The following is a 23953-nucleotide window of genomic DNA, read 5'->3' on the forward strand; positions in this document are numbered from 1 at the left end:
GCAGGGAGAATACTTCTTACCAGGATATGAAGATTTACTGTCTGCTTGGAAGCTGAATGTTAATAACTAAGTGACAGATCATTTCCACTCAAATGTGCCTCTCTTCATTTCTTTTGGTACTTCAAATTCCCTAAACGTTAAAGTATCTTTCTAGTAAAAGGACACAACGCAAAATCATTATTCATTGAGTTTTGGTTTTTGATGGTGTGCTTCAAAGGACGCCTAAAGGTGCCAGGGAACTTGGCTGTGCTCCGTCCCTCCACCTCCATTTTTTTCTGTCTTTGGAGTTGAATTCTGTCACAGTGCTTCACATTCAGACCTATACAATAGCCTTTGCTAATTGTAAAATATTTTTTTTAAAGTTGAAACTGATATGGCATACAGTGACTTAGAAGAGTTTATTATTCTCATGAAGATAGCTTATTAGAGGCCATATGATGCCTCAAGCATAGAGGTCTGTGTTTACCTTTGTGTGCACAGCATTTAACACTGTGCCCTAACACAAAAACATTCCCATACCCACATGCCAGAGAAAAAGAGCAAAAGTTATTAGGACAAAAAGCATTTGTCCACTTGAATCCTATTTCCAATTTGATAATATCCCCTTCTAGTTTGTCCTTGGGGTCTCCACACAATCCATGATAAACCCATGCTAATACATATATGGTTTTACTAGGCCTTTTGAACAGGGCCACCAAGTTTGATGTTTTCACGTTGTGTTGCAAAGCTTTGATTTTCAGGCATACAGATAGCCTGAATTATGTGGGTTCTACTTGTATTCCTGATATAACCAAAGAAGAGCCACTTTCTAAGTATTCTTCGGAGTAGTAACATGAATTTTCCTGTAGTTCATTGAAGTTTCATGTCATAACCTAAGGGTAAAATTTTGAAATCTCTGAATAAAAACATTCACTTGTGCATATGTCTAAATTCTCTTTATCATTATAGGAACCAAGAGTCAACATAATATGGAGAGTAATCAAGAAGTGGGATTAGGCTACATTTCTCCCAAGGAGCTTTCGTCCTGGCAGACCTGGCAACAAGGTGCAGGTAGTTTAATAACCAAGTGTCAAGATTCCATGAAAAAACTTCAAGGGAATATTTCTCATTTGCAAAAACAAGGTGATTTCCCCTGCCAGGTTTGGGCAGGAGTGCCAATTCATGTATCTGAAGATGAGAACTGTATACTGACTCATATAGAGGATGTTTCCAATTGCCTAAAAAGCCAAGAATTTCCATCTTGGAGAGCCCAGCATTCTTGGAGGAAAATGTATCTGACAGAGTCACATAATTATCAGTGTAGGTGTCAGCAAATTTTGATGAAAAATAATTTCTGTAAGTGTGACAGCACCAGTTGGGTCTCACATCACAATGATAGTGTGGGAGTACACAGAACAGAAAAAAATTACAGCTGCCATGACTGTGGAGAGAACATCATAAAGGTTTCTTTGCTTAATCAAGACTTAATACAAATAGGGCAAAAGCCCTACCCCTGTAATGAGTACAGAAGAGCCTTCAGTGATGACTCCGGCTTAGAAGTTTATCAGAAGTTACAATTAGAAGGGAAGGGCCACACCTACAGTCCGTGTAGAAAGGGCTGTAGTTACAGTTCAGCTCTTTGTATTCATCAAAGTGTTCATAGAGGAGATGGTTGTGTTTTTGAGAGTTCACATCTGCAGTCCCATCAGAGAAAACATACAGAAGAGAAGCCATGTAAGTGTGGATATGGTGAGAGCTTCAGTCAGTGCTCCTCTCTTAACACTTGTGAACTTATTCACACAGGAGAGACATCCTGTACATGCAATATTTATGAGAAAGACTTCAGTCATAGCTTAGACCTTAATAGTATTTTTAGGGTTTGTACTGTGGAGAAACCCCATGAATATGAGGAGAATGGGAATGTCTTTAATCAGAGTTCTTGTCTTCAAGTCCACCAGAAAATCCACACTGAAGAGAAACTATACACAAATGTGGAATATGAGAAGGGTTTTATTTGTAGCTCAAATCTTAACATTCAGCATAGAGTTCACATGGAAGAGATTCCTTATAATTCCAAGGAATGTGGTAATGACTTCAATCTGGCCTCACATTTTCAGGACCTTCAGATAGTCCACACTAGGGAACAACCATATAAACATTATGCATGTGGTAACAGCTTCAACCAAAATTCATATTTTCAAGGTCATCAGAAAATTCACATTGGAGAAAAAGCTTACAAGGATTGTGGGAATGGCTTCAATTGGAGTTCAAAACTTAAAGATCGTCAGAGAGTCCACACTGGAGAGAAGCCATATAAATGCAATGCATGTGGTAAAGGGTTCAGTCATAGATCAGTTCTTAATGTTCATCAGAGAGTCCATACAGGAGAGAAACCTTATAAATGTGAGGAGTGTGACAAGGGATTTAGTCGGAGTTCATACCTTCAAGCCCATCAGAGAGTCCACACTGGAGAAAAACCGTATAAATGTGAAGAGTGTGGGAAGGGCTTCAGTCGCAATTCATACCTTCAAGGCCATCAGAGAGTTCACACTGGAGAGAAACCATACAAATGTGAGGAGTGTGGGAAGGGCTTCAGTCGGAGTTCACACCTTCAAGGCCATCAGCGAGTCCACACTGGAGAAAAACCGTTCAAATGTGAGGAGTGTGGGAAGGGATTCAGTTGGAGCTTTAATCTTCAAATTCATCAGAGAGTTCACACAGGAGAGAAACCCTATAAATGTGGCGAATGTGGTAAGGGCTTCAGTAAGGCCTCAACTCTTCTGGCCCATCAGAGAGTCCACACAGGAGAGAAGCCATACCAATGTGATGAGTGTGGTAAGAGCTTCAGTCAGAGATCATACCTTCAAAGCCATCAGAGTGTCCACACTGGAGAGAGACCATATATATGTGAGGTATGTGGGAAAGGCTTCAGTCAGAGGGCATATCTTCAAGGTCATCAGAGAGTCCACACTAGAGTGAAACCATATAAATGTGAGATGTGTGGGAAGGGCTTTAGTCAAAGTTCACGCCTTGAAGCACATCGGAGGGTCCACACAGGAGGGAAACCATACAAATGTGAAGTATGCACAAAGGGCTTCAGTGAGAGTTCACGCCTTCAAGCACATCAGAGGGTCCACACAGAAGGGAGGCCCTATAAATGTGAACAATGTGGTAAGGGTTTCAGCGGGTTTTCAAGTCTTCAGGCTCATCACAGAGTCCACACTGGGGAAAAACCATACAAATGTGAGGTATGTGGAAAGGGCTTCAGTCAGAGATCAAATCTTCAGGCTCATCAAAGAGTCCACACAGGAGAGAAACCATACAAGTGTGATGCATGTGGTAAGGGTTTCCGTTGGAGCTCAGGTCTACTTATTCATCAGAGAGTCCATAGTGGTGATAAATTCTATAAAAGTGAAGAGTATGGTAAGGATTATCCTTCACCAGAGAACCCATACAGAAATGAAGTTCTATAACAGTTCTATTTGTTTTGAAGTCCTCAAATAGGAACTGAAATTTTCAATGCACTAGAGTTCTTATAGTAGAAAAAGAATTTCTTTAATGAAAATGTAATGCATTCACAATAGTCAGACCACACAGCAGAGATATCTAACAAGAGAGTTTCCATAATGGGTTTTGTGACAACTTTAACAGGCATTGCACATGACTTAATTATCATTGTACTAGGGCTTATAAAAGATAAGAGTAACAAAAATACAATGATGAGTGTGTCTAAATCCATGTCCACTCTAACATAAGCTTTAGTGAGAGAAAGGGCTTCATTCATTGCTGAGTTACAAAACCATGACATTGCATAACTCAGTGCAGGTGCTCAATACTTTTTGCTAAATCACTAAAAATGTATAAAAGTGTCATATTTGAAAATTTTATTAAGCTCATTCCCCACCCCCTACCAAGAAAACAATTTAAAAATGTATTTGGAGGAAGAATCCTGCAAGTAATCTTAATATAAGCACTTCAAGTGGGAAAATTTACTTGAAATGTAGGATAGATTCAAGGAATACTGCAATGAAATTACATGAATTTGGCTGTAACCTTGCTGGAATTGGTTTCCATCCTTTGTCCTATCTCAAGCAGGATAAGCTAAATTCTTACCATTTGGTCTCTTTCTATACAGTATACCATCAGTTTAAGTTTAGCTGTGTGTTTGTGTATGTGTATGTGTGTGTGTATGTGTGTGTGTGTATACACATATGTGCACTTTAAATGACAGTACAAACTGATAATGTTTTTGGTTACACTGCATTTTACGTAATTGACTTTCTACCCCTGCCCTGTGTGTTAAGGCAGAGTTTTACTGTAATATTCGCAAAGTGTCAGAAATGGTTACTAATGAAAAATACTTTCTTAATAAAACTCAAAATTACAATACTTTGGTTTTTTTAGTCTCCATATTGACATCAAAGTTCTTTGGATCTAACCGATTTCTAAGAGTTAAATTAAAGCCTTTGTGCAATTCAGACCTCCTTAGACAGAATCTGTGATGCTTTTGGAGGGCTTTAATTTTATCAAGTTCTATATCCTTATCCTCCCAGTCACACAAAGAAAGGAAAAATCTGGGATCCCTGGGTGGCGCAGCGGTTTAGCGCCTGCCTTTGGCCCAGGGCACGATCCTGGAGACCCGGGATCGAATGCCACGTCGGGCTCCCGGTGCATGGAGCCTGCTTCTCCCTCTGCCTGTGTCTCTGCCTCTCTCTGTGTGATTATCATAAATAATAAAAATTAAAAAAAAAAAAAGGAAAGATCTTGAATTTCTCTAAACATCTTATCAAATATATTGGTTACATAAGATAGGATTTTTTACTTGTTGGTCTCTATCTTACAAAAACAATACATTCTGTTGGGAGTGAAAAATACACAGGTTTGTTAGACAAGTGTCATAATATATATTATATATATAATTATATATTTAAATATATATTTTATATATATAATGTGTATATATAATAGATATACATATATATGTAAACGTGCATACCTACAGGAAATACAGAATAATGTATGATAAAGCAATTTTAATAGAAAAAAATTTTACAATGAGGGTAATTTTTTAAACTGGAAATAAATAGGGATTTGAAGGAGTTTCTCCAAGTTCCTATACTATGGAGTTATAGAAAGTAAGGAATTGATCCAAAATGATAGGAAGGAATTGCACATATTGTGTAGTGAAAATGTGTATTGTACCTTCATAATATCCAGCTAATTTAAGTTTGTATACATATATGTTCAAATACATGTTTCATAGATGATGTATAAAAGATTACTCATAATCATGTATACAATGGTTTTCTCTGACAAGCAAGGTTTTGGCTTAATCTTTTCTTTCTTGTACTTCATTTAAAACTTTTTTCAACTAACATTTACCAGTTGTACTGAAGTAATAAACTACTGATATATCATCCTTTATAGGTAAGAACTCATAATATGATTGTTCTATTTCACTGGGTGGCTTTATAGCCAAAACTAAAGAATAAAAATCCCTGACATTAATTTTCAAAATTCCCTGGGTTATTGAGGATACAGATAAATTAGGTGTCAGCACCTTTATCTTTCTGTGAAATTTCTTTAGATCTCAAAGATCATGCAGCCTAGAATGCCCTAGTACAATTCAGTAGTGTTATAAATTGGTGCATTATAATTTTTCTATCACGTCCCTCATTGGATGAACAAGATGACCAAGGGACTCACCTAACCTGGCTTCAAAGGTGCTAGTTCAAATTGCACAATATCATTAGAAACCAGGGCTTCTAATACATTTCTTTACTATCATTGTTTATAAGGGAAGATTATGAGAGCTCATGGTGGTTTTATCATTTAGGGTGCTCTTAGTTGTAAGTAACAAGAAATGTAAGAAACAAGAAATGTAACAAGAAATGTAAAAAGAGTTGCCTAAACCAAAAATATTTCTCAGTTCATATAAATGAAGAGATACAGGTAGGGTAAGACTTGGGTCTGGGTCAGCCAAGGAGGCCTTGTATTGCTTTTCTTTAATTCTCTTACCTCTGTCCTTGTGTATGAACTCATCTTTAGATTGCTCACAACATGGCAGTATCACCATTTTTCCTCATAGCTGAGGGAAGAGAGCTTCTGTCTCATTTAGGATTATGTAGTCCTAGCTCCCACAAATGCATAAGATCTCTGTCGTCTCCAATCCCCACTCAAGACTGAGACTAAACCAAGATGATTAAAAATATCCCTCTTTCCTGTAAATAGACTAGCTTGCTCCTAGTGATAAGCAATATAGCAGATTACACTGGGAAAGTGGCAAGAACATGGATCTCTGAGAATCCTGGGGCACAGATACATAGGGATGGCCAAAAGCTGAGGGTGAAGAAGGAACATTGAGAAAAATCCTCCAGCACTCCAGTCCCTACCCTAAGCACCAGGTAACATTAGAAAAATTTGAAGTGGTGTACTAAAGATAACTATTACAACAACAGAATTTAATTCCAACTTAATTCCTGACCAGATTGCTTCACCCTAACATCCTAGCAGAATAGCAGTGCCCTAGGCAAAAATAGTATTTACTTCAGTCTCCACTGTTTCATACATGTTATTTGGCATGCAATCAAAAAACTACAAAATGAGAAGAACAATCATCTGGCAAGCAACAGCAGACTAATTAATAAACCATGCATTGAGATGAACTAGTTTTGGAAATATTAGAGAATTTTATGTAACTAGTTGATGTGTTGAGTGCTTTTATGAGAAGGACAGACAATATACATGAACAGATGGGGGATTTCCGTGAATATTAACAAAGAATCAAATAGGAAATGCTAGAAAAAATTTATCACAAAGGATGCTCATGAAGGACTCAACAAAACAGAATAGTCAGAACTTGAATATAGGTCAATTTAAATCAAACTAAAAAAGTGTGAAGGATACAGAAGAGAGTTTCAAAGAACTGTGGGAAAACTCTGGTCTAATATGTGTTAAATTAGAAATCTAGGAAGAGAAGAGAGCAAGAATGAGAAAATAAATATTTGCAGATATAATGGCTGAGAATTCCCCCCCCCCCCCAAAAAAAGACCTCTACCAGATCCAAGAACCTCAGAGTACCCAAGCAGGATTTTAAAACAAACAAAAACATGATCTATTGTTTCCAAACAGCTGAACATGAACAAGACAGACAAAATATTGGTGGCTGAGGAAAAGGACAAATTACATACAAGAAACAGATGAGAAGAAGAGCAGACTTCTAATAAAAAAAAAACAAACAAAAACAAAACAAAACAAAACAACGAGCCAGAAGTCAATGGAGTGATATCTTTAACATTCTGAAACAAAATACTGTTAATCAGAAATTCCTAGCCCAGTGAAAATGTTTTTCAAAAAAATATGCAAAATAAAGATTTTCAGATGAATAAAAGGTAATAGAATTCACTAGCAGCAGATCAGCACTATAAGAAATATTAAAGAAATTTCTTTAGACAGAATATTATACCAGGAGTAAATTTGTATCAGAAAGAGAGAGAGGGAGGAAGGAAGGAAGGGAGAAAGAATGAACTTTGAAAATGCTTAAAATCAAGTCAAGGGCAGCCGGGGTGGCTCAGCGGTTTAGCACCACCTTCAGCCCAGGGTGTGATCGTGGAGTCCCAGGATCACGTTGGGCTCCCTGCATGGAGCCTGCTTTTCCTTCTGCCTGTGTCTACCTCTCTCAGTCTCTCATGAATAAATAAATAAAATCTTTAAAAAATCAAGTCAAATATTTTTCTCATTTTTAATCACTTGAAAATATTCATTAAACCAAAAATGTGAGCGAGGTTTTGTGAGTTTATAGCTTATATAAGAAGTAAAATGTAACAATACCATAGAACAGAGCAGAGAGAAATTGGAAGTATGCTGTTCTATACCACATGAATTGGCATAATATTAGAAGGTAAACTGTGAAAAATTATAGGTGTATATTATAAGCCCCAGAGCAACCATTAAAAAACAATTTAAAGGGACGCCTGGGTGGCTCAGCGGTTGGACGCCTGCCTTTGGCTCAGGTCTGATCCCGGAATGCGGGATCGAGTCCCACATCAGACTCCCTGTGAGGAGCCTGCTTATCCCTCTGCCTAGGTCTCTGCCTCTCTGTCTCAGTCTGTGTCTATCATGAATAAATAAATAAATCTTTAAAAAACCCAACAATTTAAACTGGTATATAATAAGCCAGTAGTAGAGACAAAATGGAATTATTAAAAAAACAAAACTCAATCCAAAAGCAGGAAAATTGAATAACACATGGTGGAAATAGTAAAGATTAGCATGATGGTAGGTTCAAATCCTGTGATAATAATTATATTAAATGTAAGTGTTCTAAACACACCAGTTAAAACATTGTCAGACTGGATAAAAAAGCAAAACCTAACATAGGCTGTATGTTTTCTATAAAAAACTTTTTAAATATAGAGGTTAAGTGGGCTAAAAGATGAAGAATGAAAAAAGGTATGCTATCCAAAACTAATCCAAAGGAAGCTGGACTATTACATTCATATCAACAAAGAATTCATACAAGGAATATTACAAAGTGTACAGCAGGTAACATACAATTCTAAATGTATATGCACCTAACAACAGAGTTGAAAGATTCATGAAGCAAAAACTTATAGAAAACCACAAGTATATTTGGAAAACTAAACCGTTCTCTTAGTAATTGGCAAAACAAGATGATAGAAAATCAGTAAGGATATAGAAGACTTGAACAACACTGCAACCCAACTTGACTTATTTGCCATTTAGAGAAAATTTCATTCAACAGTGGTTGAATATATATTACTTTCAAGTGCATTTGGAATGTTTGCCAAGATAAATTGTATTCTGAGCCATAAAGCAAACCATACCAAATTTAAAAGAAGTAGTCATGCAAAGTATTTTTCCTTTAATCCAAATGAAATTAAACTATATCAAGCAAGTGATAACCTTTTGCCAACCATCAGGAGCAGCAGTTCCAGAATGGGTTGACATTCTGTAAATGTTCCTGTAAATATTAGGAACACCTTTATGCCTCTAAAATGAACAATTTCAACAAGATGTATGAATTCCTTGAAAGACAAATCACCAAAGCGTACACAAGAAGTGGACAGTCTGGGACGCCTGGGTGGCTCAGTGGTTGAGCAACTGCTTTTGGCTGAGGACATGATCCTGGGCTCCTGGGATTGAGTCCTGCATCAGGCTGCCCTCGAGGATCCTGCTTCTCCCTCTGCCTATGTCTCTGCCTTTTTCTGTGTGTCTCATGAATAAATAAAATCTTTTTTTAAAAAAAGAAGTGGACAGCCTGAATAGTCCTATATCTCCTAAACGAGTTGAATGTATAGATAAAAACCATCTAGCACTGGGTGTTGTATGCAACTGATGAATCACTAAATTTTACCTTTGAAATGAATAAAACAGTATATGGTAATTAAATTGAATTTAAGTAAAAAAGAGAAAAACTAGCAAATAATACCTAGGGGCAAATGGCTTTACTGGCAAATTCTAGCCAATTATTTCAGGAAATAAGATTACCCTGATAACAAAATCCAACAGTGACATTTTAAGAACAGAAAACTATTGACTGATATCCTTCATGAACCTAGACATGGAGATCCCCAACAAAATATCATATTTAGCAATTTCTAAAAAGAATAATGCATAATAAAGTAGTATAGATTCTGAAAATGCAGATTGTTTCAATATACAGAAGTCAAACTGTCTAACTCAGAAGGGAAAGAAGCATTTGACAAAGTTGAACATCAATTCATGACTTAAAAAAAAACCCAACCCAAACCTAGGAATTAAAGGGAAACTTCCTCAAGCTGATAAAAGACATTGGCAAAAATATTGACATCATTTTTAATGATGTCATTTTTTAATGTTTTTACTTTAATTCCAGTTAATGTTAAAAAGATAAAATGCAAACTGCTAGAAGGAAAGAAGATTGGATACTTTTCACCTGTAGTTTGGAAACAAGGCAAGGACTTCTACTCTCACTACCTCATGTCAATATCATATGGGAGGTACTAGCCAGTGCACTAAGGTGAGAAAAATAAAGAGGAAAGGAAGAAATAAAACTCTAATTGCAGAAGCTAAGATTATGCAGAAAAGTTAAAGGAATCAACAAAAAAAGCTAGTAGAACTAATAATTTAGCAAAGTCACTAGATACAAAACTAAATATACACAAAAATCACTATATTTGTTCTGAACTATTGGAAATTGAAATCAAGAAAGAAAAAAACAGGACCATTTACAATAGCACCAAATATATAATGTGGAGGGGGTAAGAGACATGAGTGTATGTGATCTTTATGCTGCATATTACAAAATACTGATGAAAAATTTAAAAGACCACTCAAACAAATAAATATGAGTTTGTCATGGAATTGAAGACAATCTTGTTAAGCCATTTATCCTAATCTATAAATCCAGCACAGTCCCACTCAATATTCCAGAAGGAGTTTTTGCAGAAATTGACAAGCATTTCTAAAATCTGCAAGAAGTAAAGAAGAATGGCCTAAAACATAAAAAAGAAAACAATATTGGAAGACTCACATTATCTGATCTCAAGACTTACTATAAAGCTTCTATAATCAACACAGTGTAGTATTGGTAAAAAGATAGACATATAAAACAGAACATAATAGACTCCAGAAATAGACTCACATATATATGGTCAATTGATTTTTGGTAAATGTGCCAAAGCAATTCAATGGGAGAAATAGTCATTCAACAATGTATTCAGGAATAATTATTTTTTTTTATTCAGGAATAATTAAACATCCATGTATGTGCAAAAGAATGAATCTCAACCTATACATCATACTATACAAAAAAGTTAATTCAAAATGGGTCTCTTTAGATCTAAATGTAAATCCTAAGCAATAAGGGGTCTAGAAGAAAATGTGGGACAATTTTCTTTATCACTTTGAGTTAAGGAAGGAGTTCTTAGTATGATCCATATAAGAAATTTAGTAGACTGTACTTCATCAAAATTTAAAACCTCTGCTTTTCAAAAGACACTGTTATGAAAGATCAAGACTCTATAGATTGGGAAAATATTTTCAAAATATGTTAAAACAGGATTGTATTCAGAATATATAAAGAATTCTCAACATTGAATACTAAGAAAATAAACAGCTCACTTAAAGACAAGTTTTGAAAAGTGCTTCAAAGAACATATATGGATGTCAAATAAACATATGATACTGTGATCAACAAAACAACCACAATGAGATAGAACTACACACACCTATTAGAATAACCCAAATGAGAAAACCAGACAATATCAAGTGCTGAAAAGGATACAGAGCAAGTGGAGCTCTGAGACATAGCTGTAGAAATGCAAAATACTACAGCCACTTTGAAACACAGTGGGGCAGTTTTTAATGAACATACACATTGCATACAATACAGCAATACCTTGAAAACAGGTTCAAGCAAATATGCAAAGGTTGATGGCAATATAATTATAACTGCAAAGCCTCAAAACAACCTAAATATCCTTTATCTGGGGAGTGGAAAAGCAAACTGTTATAGGCCTACAATGCAATATTACTTGGCAATTAAAATAACAAACTATTGGTATAACAGCATGAGTGCATCTCAAATGCATTATATTAAGGGAAAAGAAGCCAGACTCAAAAGGCTACATACTGTGTGATTCCATTTATACAACATTCTGGAAAAGGCAAAATAGCAGTGACTAGTAACACATACTATTTGAGGATAGAGCAGGGGGTGATTATAAAGGGCATGAGGGAATTTTTTGGACTGGATGGAAGATTCCATATCTTGATTTCAGTGACATATATGTTAGTCAAAATTCACAGAACTGCACGCTAAAAAGAATAAATATCATATGTAAATTATACCTCGATAAACTGCCTTGAAATGAATGCCTGAACATTGATAAATAAAATTGTATAGAAAAACTCAATGTGTAAGTGAAATATTTGAAAATTCAAACTCACCAACTCATCACTCAGATACATACTGTGAATACTTTCATCTACTATGCATCATGTTATATAGGCAAATACCTCTGTATAATATTTTCCAAAACTACAACTATAGGATGCATACTATTTTCTAACTTTAAAGAAATTCATCAATATGCTAAAAATATTTACCCTATCAACAAATTAATCTACTACATCCTTTTATTGGCTACATAGTATTCTACAGCTTATGTAGCAATTTTTACTTATTTCTTAATGATGAATGTTTTTCACTCTCCAAAAAAGTCAATGAAAAATTGAGAACCATAAAATTTCTCTTCTTTCAAGTCTCCTGTTAACTCTGTAACACAAAGTAATCAATTGTCTTAGCAGACTTACATGACTCATAGTTCTTATACAATAGATATTATTAACGATTGAAAGCATATACAATAAAATCACATCCAAATGTAGCTTTCCTTTAGGAGGGCCTCAAAACCATTAAACACACACCTTCCAAAGAAGTCCTATTTCTTGCACTGGAAAGCAATTTGGGGAATAACAGATGAACACTAAAAATGTGTGTCAATATTTGCCCAAATCAGGCCCAGATGTACCATTCCTTTTTTGAGCAGCCTGAAATGATGAAGCACAGCTTGTAATTATGCCCTGGATAGCATTTTGGCTTCACAGTAACAGCTGAACAGCAATGTGAGTGATGCATGCCAGCTTAGAGGAAGAAGTTTAGTTTGAGAACTCTTAGATTTTATATTTGACCACTCATTCATGTAAGGATAAAGAAATTGCATTATAGACTATATTTCTTCAGCAAACCATATATGAATTATATACATAAATTCTGAGTTTATTTGCAGTAGACAATTTGGACAAACCAGGTATATCCAGTTAAAGCCTACTTTTAAATTAGAATTTAAATTTATTGATTATTGGGATGCCTGAGTGGCTCAGTGGTTGAGTGTCTGCCTTCAGCTCAGGGCATGATCCTGGGTCCTGGAATTAAGTCTCGCATCAGGCTCCCTGCAGGGAGCCGGCTTCTCCCTCTGCCTCTGTCTCTGCCTCTCTGTGTGTGTGTGTCTCTAATGAATGAATAAATAAAAATCTTTTTAAAAATTTATTATCTTTATGCTAGTAAATATTATTTCCATTTTTTAACTATTCACATTTTTACATGGTAGTTAGATTGATATCACAATTCCTAAGATATTCCAGGGAGAGGTGGTGAATTACCGGGTCAATATTAATTATTTTCTTTCCATTTTTGTAAGAGAAATTTTTAAAAGGTTATTGGTCCCAAAGATATATATTTTAAATTTGATGTTTCCTGAACACCTTCCTTCCAAAAAGTATCTAAGAGTATCCACATTCTTCATGTCCTCATGAACAATGGATAACCATTTCTCATCAAATAAAGGTGATCTGCTTTACCTGCCTGCCCTAGAAAATTAATTTTTTATGAAACATGATAAAATCATCCAGAACTTTCATAATTGTTCATACAAAATATCTGGCATTCAAAACATTATCAAGTTTGCTAGGAATCAGGACCAGATAAACAAAAGCAATTCGGGTGATCTAGACACCAGAGTTATCTGACAGACTTAAAAATAATATTGAGGGGATCCCTGGGTGGCGCAGCGGTTTAGCGCCTGCCTTTGGCCCAGGGCGCGATCCTGGAGACCCGGGATCGAGTCCCACGTCGGGCTCCCGGTGCATGGAGCCTGCTTCTCCCTCTGCCTGTGTCTCTGCCTCTCTCTCCCTCTCTGTGTGACTATCATAAATTAATAAAAATAAAAAAAATTTTAAAAATAAAATTGATTAAAGCATTCAAGAAGAAAGACAAGAAGATGGAAAGTTTCACCAGAGAATTTGAACTCCTAAAGAAACCTTAGAACCAAAAAAATACAATAACTAAAACTAACAGATGATAGCTAGATTTACTGTGGTAATCATTTTGCAATATATACAAATATTGAATCATCATGTTGTACGCCTAAAGTTAATATTCTTTTTTTTATAAATTTATTTTTTATTGGTGTTCAATTTGCCAACATATAGAATAACACCCAGTGCTCATGAGTGCCTGTCACCCAGTCACCCCCACCCCCCGCCCACCTCCCCTTCCACGACCCCTAGTTCGTTTCCCACAGTTAGGATTATACATCAATTTCTTTAAAAGGTGGTTCTTCACCACCCAAAGCAACCTGGATTCCATGGACCATCTAAGTCTCCATGCATGGGCTTCAGAGAGTCAGAGAATCTTCTGAAATTATCTATACAATTGTTTGAGTATGTTTATTTGGGGAAGAAGAGGGCCTATTAACTTTCATCAGCTGCTAGAGAGGGAGATCTGACTCCAAACCCCCCAAAAGCTTCAGAATCACTGAAAGTCCTTACTTTCTTAGCATGCCCTCTACAGCACTCATGAGCTAGCCTGTTCCTACCTCTGGACATCTTCCAAAAATAAATATAAAAAACAAAAGCTACCTACTTTATTGCCTACCTGTATTAGTGGGGATAGGCTAACTGCTGTAAATCAACCCCCCACATCTCAGAAGCTTAACACAATACGATTTTATTTCTGGCTCATTGTCCAGTAGAGAACAACTGGTTAAAGGGCAGCTTCCCTGTGATGAGTCAGAGACCCAGCCTCTGTCATCTTTGTAGCTCCAGCCTCCTCGGTGCTCTTTTCATTCTGTTGAGAAACACAAAAATAACAGAGGATCAAGCATTGGGGTTTCCCTGAACCAGGCTTGTGAATGGTGTTCAGGGCTTCCCTTCACATTCCGCAAGCCTGAACCCATGTGCCACATCTAACTATAAGGGAACCTGGGATATGTGGCCTAGCCCCAAAGGAAGAAGTGAGTTTGGGGAGCAGATAGCAATCTCTGCCACACTTACCTCCCCTCAAAAAAATCAATGCACTTAATAGTACATTAAATACAGTTTACACACCTGTCTCTGTGACTCACATTTCTAGGAAGTTAACAGTTCAGTAACTCAAGCTTCTCCAAGGTAGACAATCTGCCTTAAATGCAGTATGTATGTAGTCACTGTTTCCAGAACAAATGGGCAAAACAAATCGCATTTTTGGTAGAGAGAGACTTTTGAAAACCAAGATTTGAGATTTCGGCTAACTTACAGCTTTTTCTCAACCTAAAGGACTACCAGAACAACAGTAGAGTTCTAGAAAATGAAAACAGGAGGAGCCCCTACTCCTTAATAACAGAATTTTCCCTGAGATACCCCCCAAGGAAGCAGCTCTGTAGCCTCCTATTCAAGTTATATAAAGGACCTAGGTGATGTCATTGCATTCAGGGAATTGAAAAAAAGGTAATAACATGACGTGTGAATAAATCATGCTGGTGAGAGACCCACTAGTCACAGCTAGTTAAGTGTTTTCATCCTGGGTCCCTGTAGACCCCACCTAACTAATCCAGGTAGAGCAGACAACAGTGATGTCAGGAGCTTTTTCTTCTCCCTCAACTATGCCTTGTTATTACATTGCTTTTCTTCAAAAGTAAGATGTTACCTAAGTTACAGGTAATTTGGGATTTCCATTATTTCTCCTAAAAGTAGTGTTCCTATTCTGAAAAAGTTAACACATCCCAATTGCAGAAATGGAAAAAAAACAGATTTAGGGAAATTAATCTACTGCTTTATTTCACAAAAATAGCAGAATCTGAATTGATTGGGCTATGATTACTTTTGAGTTTTTCTGTAAAATTTTCAAATCCCCAAAAGAGTAGTAAAGTGGACTCCTCGGTTCCACTTTACAACAGTGAAGAATACATTTTTCTGGACCTCAGTCCATCTCTCACAGAATAAATCATGGCTGCTCTGATTTTAATTGGTTTGTGGAATAATAAGGCTTGTTTATTATTTTCATTATCAAGAATACATTAGAAGTAGGTGATGTGATACCTAAAGATGAACTCGATGAGGAAACATTTTCAAGATTTTATAAAGGATTTACTCCTTTTGATACTGCAGTGCTTTCTCCAATTCCCTGCCAGTGACGCTCTCATTCATCTAAAGAGATCATGTTTCTTTAGAGTGAGCAATTAAAACCAAGGTTTTTGCTGCTTATACATTATGCCCTGATAACATTTGCATTTTTGTCATTTCTTGGTACCTTGGAATCAACAACTCATGCCAGCTAAACTGTTAGAGCTCCCAATGTGTCCAGGTACACATGGAACAAGAAACTCCAGTCCAGGTAAGATTGATACAGTATTCCTTAAATTCATTGTCCAATGCAGTTCAAGCCAATCCTCCTTCAAGATCTCCATTTTAACCCACATGTGGTTTCCACTTTATGATGGTTTTTATTTTCTTTGTGTATTTCAAGCTTCACTTTTCTCTCCTATACATGATATTTATTTTATTGACCATTGCTGTTTAGTGTAGTTACATGTGTAACTAAAAACAAAAGTGAGGCATGCCTGCGTGGCTCAGTTGGTTATGCATCTGCCTTCTGTTCAGGTCATGATCCCAGGGTCTTGGGATCCAGCCCTGCATCAGGCTCCCTGCTCAGTGGGAAGTCTGCTTCTTCTTCTCCCTCTGCCCTGTCCCCTGCTGTCGCTCTCTCTCTCTCTCACGCTGTTTCTCTCTCAGATAAATACATAAAATCTTTTTTTACACTTGATCTTAGCCAAAAGGACGAGAAGCGAGATAAAAAAAAATTTTTTTTTTAAGGTGAGAAAGAGAAAAGACTGGGTTTGACTGAAGGCACAGAATTCATCCAAAATGAATCGAATTACAGGTTCCCAATATCTAAAAGTACAGCGTTCCTTTAACGCACAGGAGTATCCCCCACTTTCTGAACATTGGAATAACTTCGTTTTTATGAAAGATTTACATTAGTATGGTAATGGATTTTTTCATACAAGGGAAAATGCTTTTTGGATTTCTTCTAGTTACCAAAGCCAGTACTAAAGTAAGTCTTTTATAAAAAGCAAAGTGGGGAAAAAAAAAAAAAAAAAAGCAAAGTGGAGTAGAGCTTTACGAAACAAGGGATACCTGTATTCAAAACACCGAAGGGCAACCTGACAGGAAGCACTACTGTACAGGACGCTCTGGACATTAGTGTAGAAGATCTATGTATGTAGTGGAAAAAACTTCTGTGCCAGGCAAGCGTGTCAGTGGCGCTCAGTCCACCAGAGCTCTGTTTTTTTGGAGACGTTTTGGCTCCAGTATGACGTGTCTATGGAATATTTTCCCCTCCGGGATTCTCGGAAATTCAGTCCAAGCACTCTGTGTGGTAACCCACTTCTCTGCCAGACTGCCAGAACTGTAGTCATCGTTGCCCTAGCGCACTGCAGGAAGCACAGTCCAGACGCTGCCAGTGGCCCCAAGCACTTGTGCCCCTGGGAGGGGTAACCCGTGGCCTTTGTTTGCTCTTTTCCGAAACTCTGTAGAGTTCAGGAGCTCCAAGTACTGGGACCGGGCTGTGGATGGTGTCCTCCTGGGCATTCTGGGAAGTGTAGTCCCGGGACGCCGTGTAGTCTCAGGCACTTCCGTTCTGGGGAATTCTGGGAAGCATTGATCTAGAGCCGCCGGAGGCGGGGGAGGAGGCCACTTCCGGCCCCCGGTGGGCGAGGTTGTGGCCAATTTTCTCCTCCTGCTGGTTGTCAGTTGGGCATCCCGCAACATATGGAACTTTTTTTTTTTTTTTTTTTTTTATTTATGATAGTCACAGAGAGAGAAAGAGAGAGAGGCAGAGAGGCAGAGACACAGGCAGAGGGAGAAGCAAGCTCCATGCACCGGAAGCCCGATGTGGGATTCGATCCCGGGTCTCCAGGATCGCGCCCTGGGCCAAAGGCAGGCGCCAAACTGCTGCGCCACCCAGGGATCCCCATATGGAACTTTCGAGACCTGCCCTTGAGGCGGCAACAACTCAGTAATCGGTTTGAAGGGTGGGGGGTTGGAGTTGATGCTTGAGGAGCTGGGAGGACAGTTGTAGTTCACTTAAGCGGAGTCTTCTGGCGTCTGGGAAAGTTCTTGCCTCCTGGGGTGGGTGCAGCTTGGGTTGCAGTATCTCCGCGCGCCACTCCCTGCCGCATCACCCACCACCAGCCTTATAACAGGATAGCTTTGGGAGGAGTTGCTTAATCTCGCTGTGCCTTCGTTTGCTCATCTGTAAAATGAGGATAGTGCCTTGCTAATAGTGATGGAATGGCCACTGTGGTTTGTTCCGGCAAAGGTGATATTTCACAGCCTCCTTTCCTTCCCCAGCCCTGCTTTCTCAAGGACTGTGTGGAAGTGGAGGCGGTGACCCCGTGGCTCCTGGCAGCAGGGCCCCAAGTGAGTAGGGCTTAGCATTCTTCTTCTACAAAGATATTCACATAAGTTGGAGAACGTGTGGAATGTGTGCTTGGTCATGATCAATGCCAGTAAGTAATTAAGCCTTAGTTCTCAAGTTCCAGTCTAAGGGCTTTCTTTATACTGTGAAAAATAATAAAAGGAAACCTCATTTAAAATGGAGTGGGGAAACCAAAAAGGGGCACTCTCACCCCCTATAACAATTGAAGTCAATCACAGGAACAATTGTCAATTATCGACCCCTACAGAAGAATCCTCAACAGGTAAGAATCAATTAAGGGCCCCAATAGGAAAAGAGGTACATTGCATCTCCTACGAGAAATTGCCCCAGCACCTTACCCAATGAGAAACCTCATCACTCTGAACTGTTGCTTTTCTCCAATGGGCTTTCATTCAAAACCATCCCTTCCCAATTTCCTCCTCCGTAAAATATTATGCCCTCCTTTGTTTATTGGGCTTACCTATGGTTTTACCATAGCTTCCATGTCCTAGATTGCACTTCTCTGCTATTTCCAAATAAACCCATTTTTTCCCAGTAAAAATAACTTATTTTTAAGGTCAACAATTGAAATTACATTTAGTGTGGCGCTATGAAATGTATATTTGCTATTTAGGAATTAATGCTTAAGCTTTTAATTTATTTATTTAAAAAACAAACTTATAACATGAGATCATAAGTAATAGCATTTGTTAGGAAACTATATTTACAAAATTTAATAAGAAAAGTAACGTTTTACATTTTTGCAAATCTCTTTAATTTCTGCCTTTAAGAAAAACAGAGAGGGAGGAGGGGCAGAGGGAGACATTTCAAGGAGACTCTTCACTGAGCATGGGGCTCAACTAGGGGTTCAGTCCCATGACCCTGAGATCATGACCTGAACCAAAATCAAGAGCTGGCTGCTTAACCAACTGAGCCACCCAGGCACCCAGGAAAATAGTTACTTTAATAGACTATAGTATCTTCTTTGATACTGCATCAAAGTTCCGCAAGTGATAGTTTCTTTTCTTTTTTTTTTTTTTTCAGGTAGCCTCCATGCCCAGTGTGGAGCCTGACAAATGATAGTCTCTCAAAGGTTATTGGATTGTAGATCTGAAACCATATCAGTGTACTTTTTGTATTCTGTTACATTAAAATCCTTTGGTCTGTCTTGTGCTTTGAGTGTTTTATACATTTGTGATTCTGTGACATTATGCATTGCTTATTTAGGAAATATTAAATGGCTGCATTTTGCAGATCTTTCAAATATTGACACATTTGGCTTTACAATATTTTTAAAAATTATAGTCATCAATATCATCACTCATATCATCAGAAAAATTTTGTTTCTAATGACCTCAAGTCTTTAAATATCTGGAACCTGTCAATCTCTCAATAACGCAAATTTTTCAAAGTTCTGTTATTTGCTTTACAACATAAATTTTGTCATTGGCAGCAAAAGCTATCAGCAGTTTTCCTTGAAGTGACAAGCTCCTTTTGCTCATTTCCAAAAGTTCTGCCAAATATCTAGGTCTGAGCAACTGTAGTTTGTCAGTTTTTTCAAGAGAGGGCTGTCCTATGAGAAGACATGTCTAATTTACCTTATAGCTCAAAGAATGGCACAACTGCTTTTCCTAGGAGCATCATCTGATAAGTAAACATAAATTTTACCACAGAATATATCAAGGACATATACTCAAGGTTTGAGATGCAATAAAATTAATAAATTTGCTGTTTCATCAAGTAATTCATTTTTTAAAAAGATTTTATTTATTCATTCATGAGAGACACAGAGAAGAGAGAGAGAGAGGGAGAGACACAGGCAGAAGGAGAAGCAGGCTCCATGCAGGGAGCCTGATGAGGGACCCGATCCTGGCACTCCAGGATCGCGCCCTGGGCCAAAGGCAGGCGCCAAACTGCTGCGCCACCCAGGGATCCCCTGCAGTTTCTTTTAAAGCTGATCTAGTAGGTCTAAAATAAAGTTGGCCTTTCTACTCTGAGTATTTGCCCCCAAGAGCACTTACAAATCATGAAGCTCCTCTTCTCAAGGAGAGCTCTAATAGTGTCTTATAATGGAAATAAGCTGGAAATCTAGAGGCCTGGATGCCAGTATCAACTCCCTTCATGGTTTTCTGGGAGCCGAAGGGCAGTTCCCTTACTCCTAGTGAGACCAGAAAGGATTCGGATCATGGATCACGAATTACCTTGGTTCTCACCTGGTGGGGTGGTTCCCAGCCATGACTGCATCCTGAAATCACCTAGGGAGTTTACCAAAGTTACAGATGTCTTAACAGATTCTAATGTGGTTTTAGAAGAGGTCTCAGCAATTTCTGAGCTCCCCTGCCATTTTAACATGCTGCCAGGATTGAAAGATACTATCTTGGAGGTAAAGCTGTAAGTGAAAATCCTGGCTTTTCTGTTCGCTACTGGCTTATCAGGAACAAGTTATTTAACTTTCTCTGTGCCTCAGTTTTGTTATCTGTAAAATGAGGATAATTATTGTCCTTATCTCTGTCTTATTGCTATGAAGATCAAGTGAGATATTATATATAGAGCACGTAACTTAGTGCCATGATACGTATAAGTGCTCCATGAATATCACCTGCTGTAATTATTATTGGCAGAATTTTACTAATGCCTACATTTCATTATGGGATGGAGACTGTCAGGTCTCAGTAAGGCATGAGGAGGATTTCTTATTTTACTATGAATAACCAATTTTCCACTCACATTTGAGCAGAGATCGAAGGAAAGTGAAGAGTCCCCCATACACTATTTTCGAGGAGTTCCAGCCATGATATAAGTACATTTCAAGGGCTGGCTCTAAATTTGTGTTGTACCCGGTTCTTTTCATTCTCCCAGGCTCTTTCTCTGTTGTAAAAGATAAATTTCTAGGTTTTCACTTTTTTCCCTTTAGAATATATCCAGTCCTGAATTACTGTTATATTGTGAAATAAGGTGTATTATTACTTCTGCTTTCTTTCCCCTTCATTTTAATGAAAACATTCCAAACGAGCTAAAGGACCACTCTCTGCTTACAGACTGCATTTCATGAGTGGGTGACAATGTATTTTCTTCCAAACTTGCGAGTTACTCCAACTATTCCAGGGCCTCACAGTCCCCTAGACATTGGCATAACTTTCCAATACGATATTCAAGATACAAAAGGCTTTAAACTCAGTATGAAAACATTCCCCTGGTAATCTAACTGTAAACATTTTATTAAATATTTTGAGCAGGGCCCTGGAGTCCACATGTGCAGGGTGTGCAGTGTGACTCTGGTTCCAAAACATTCAGGTAGGCAGAATTACATAGAGGCTTTATTGCTTTATTGCTTTATTTCCAGTACAATTAATGTACAGTGTTATATGAGTTTCAGGTGTACAATATATGATTCAACAATTCTGTATATTACTAAGTGCTCATCATGGTAAGTGTCCTCTTAATCCCCATTACTTATTTCAGCCACACTCTGCCCCACCTCCCCTCTGGTCACCATGAATTAGTTCTCTGTAGTTAAGACTCTGCTTTTTTATTTGTCTTTTTTCTTTGTTTGTTTTGTTTCTTAAATTCCACATGTAAGTGAAGTCATAAGGCATTTGTCTTTCTCTGAATGACTTATTTCACATAGCATCATACTCAAGCTTCCTTCATGTTGTTGCAAATGGCAGGATTTTATTCTTTTTGGTGGCTGAGTAATATTCCACTATATATATTTTTATATATAATATATATAATTTTTTGTATTTCTGTGGTGTCAGTTATCTCTACTTTTTAATTTCTTTTTTAAAAAATATTTTATTTATTTATTCATGAGAAACACAGAGAGAGAGAGAGAGAGAGAGGCAGAGACACAGGCAGAGGGAGAAGCAGGCTCCATGCAGGGAGCCTGACGTGGAACTCAATCCCGGGTCCCCAGGGTCACGCCCTGGGCCAAAGGCAGACACTAAACCACTGAGCCACCCAGGATGCCCCTCTCCTTTTTAATTTCTGACTTTGAGTCTTCTCTGTCTCTCTGATGAGTCTGATAATCCCTTAGGATTATCAATTTTTGTTGGTCTTTTCAAAGAACAAGCCCTGGTTTCATTGAATAGAGTTTTCTTTGCTGCAGGTTTATTTTTCTTTTAGTGCTTTGACTATATCATGCCACTCTCTTCTGGCATGCAAAGTTTCTGCTGAAAAATCAGCTATTAGCCTTATGAGGTTTCCTTAGTATGTTACTGTTTTCTTTTTCTCTTGTTGCTTTTAGAATCATCTATCATTACTTACTGCCATTTTAATTACTATATATCTTGGTGTGGATTTCCTTGGATTAATGTGGGGGGAGAGCTCTCTGCCTATTGTATTTGGATTTCTGTTTCTTTCTTCATATTAAGGAACTTTTCAGCTATTATTTCTTCAGATAAATTTTCTGCCCCCTTTTCTCTCTTTCTTCCTTCTGTGATCCCTGTAATACAAGTGTTATTATGCTTGGTGATGTTGCTGAGTTCCTTTAGTCTATTTTAACTTTGTTACTCCTTTTTTCTCTCTCATTTTCAGCTTGATTGCTTTCCATTATTCTATCCTCCAGCTCACTGATCCATTCTTCTACTTCCACTCATCTACTATTTATTCCTTCTAGAGCATTTTCAATTTCAGTTATTGAGTTCTTCATCTCTTATTGGACATTTTTTATGTTTTCTCTTTGTTGGGGGTCTCACTGAGTTCCTTCACTCTTTACTCAAGTCCAGTATCTTTATAACAATTACTTTAAATTGTCTACCAGACATATTATCTCCATTTCATTTAGTTCTCTTGCTGTGATTTTGTCCTATTCTTTCATTTGGGACATATTCCTCTGTCTCCTCATTTTGTCTAACTCTCTGTATCTGTTTCTATGTGTTAGGAAAGCCAGCAATGTCTCTTGTTATTGAGAGTAGTGGGCATATGAAGAAGACGTCTTGTAGTGCCCTGCAGTGCAATGTTCCCTGTTCACCAGAACCTGGCATTTCAAGGGTGTCTCCTTTATGTGTTGTGTGCACCTGACTGTGGTGGCTAAGCTGCATTTGCTTTAGTCCAATCATTTGCAGTGCCTCTCTTTGTCTGCTGTGGACAGTTTAGTCCCTGTGTTGTTAGTGGGAAGTCCTGAGCCACCTTAGGCTTGAGTTAGGTCAGAACAGGCATTTGCCAGAGTACTGAACTGCAGGGAACTCTCCCTGTTGTCTCCTGAGAAGCTTTCATTGGTTTGCAGGGCCTATAATCAGACCAAATGTCTGCCCCCCAGTCCATTTCTAGGGCCACAGTTGGACTAATGTATGTGCTTATCTTCCCTTCTCCCTGGAAATGGATTTATTTTGGAATGGTCCTGGCCTCTTATGGCTACTTACAGACTGCCATGCTTGTGTCACCACTTTGGATAGACTCATACTGAGGGTGTGTGGGAGGGGTTGGTCTGCAAGAGAGTGCAGGGGCAGGCACATGGTGTTAGCTAGGTTTACACAGGTCTGATGTGGGGGACCTGTAGCCACTTTGGAATGCTGCTGAAGGTGGGTTAGAGGGGGTCATCTACAGAATGTGTGGTGATGGAGCACACTGTTAGCAAGCTAGATGGAGAGTGTTCACAAAACTGGTTCTCACAGGTATCTGTGTATCTAGACTGGGGGCAGTGGAGGGAAATGGTGCCTGCCAGTTCTTTTGTTCTTGAAGAAGGACAAAAGTCTCCTAAAGATCCCTGCCCCTCTAGCAAATGTTCTTTTT

The 23953-nt window shown here is 38.0% G+C and overlaps 1 protein-coding gene and 1 long non-coding RNA gene across 8 annotated transcripts in view; both read left to right on the forward strand.

The window, feature by feature from the left end:
• ZNF112 (zinc finger protein 112) overlaps window positions 1-7700 on the forward strand; it is a 45899-nt gene extending 38199 nt beyond the window's left edge. For all 7 annotated transcript variants that reach the window (XM_072775005.1, XM_072775037.1, XM_072775033.1 and 4 more), the window contains one exon: window positions 949-7700. In XM_072775005.1, the coding sequence (XP_072631106.1) occupies window positions 949-3452 (2504 nt within the window). In that variant the 3' untranslated portion in view covers window positions 3453-7700. The remainder of the gene's footprint in view (window positions 1-948) is intronic.
• A 9748-nt stretch (window positions 7701-17448) lies between these two features.
• LOC140604083 (uncharacterized) lies at window positions 17449-19387 on the forward strand. Its single transcript, XR_012007127.1, has 3 exons — window positions 17449-17825; window positions 18154-18222; window positions 19265-19387. It is a non-coding gene; the product is annotated as an uncharacterized lncRNA (long non-coding RNA).
• The last annotated feature ends 4566 nt before the right edge of the window (window positions 19388-23953 follow it).

The sequence above is a fragment of the Canis lupus genome, chromosome 1, assembly GCF_048164855.1.
Source record: "Canis lupus baileyi chromosome 1, mCanLup2.hap1, whole genome shotgun sequence".
NCBI classification, from domain to species: domain Eukaryota; kingdom Metazoa; phylum Chordata; class Mammalia; order Carnivora; family Canidae; genus Canis; species Canis lupus.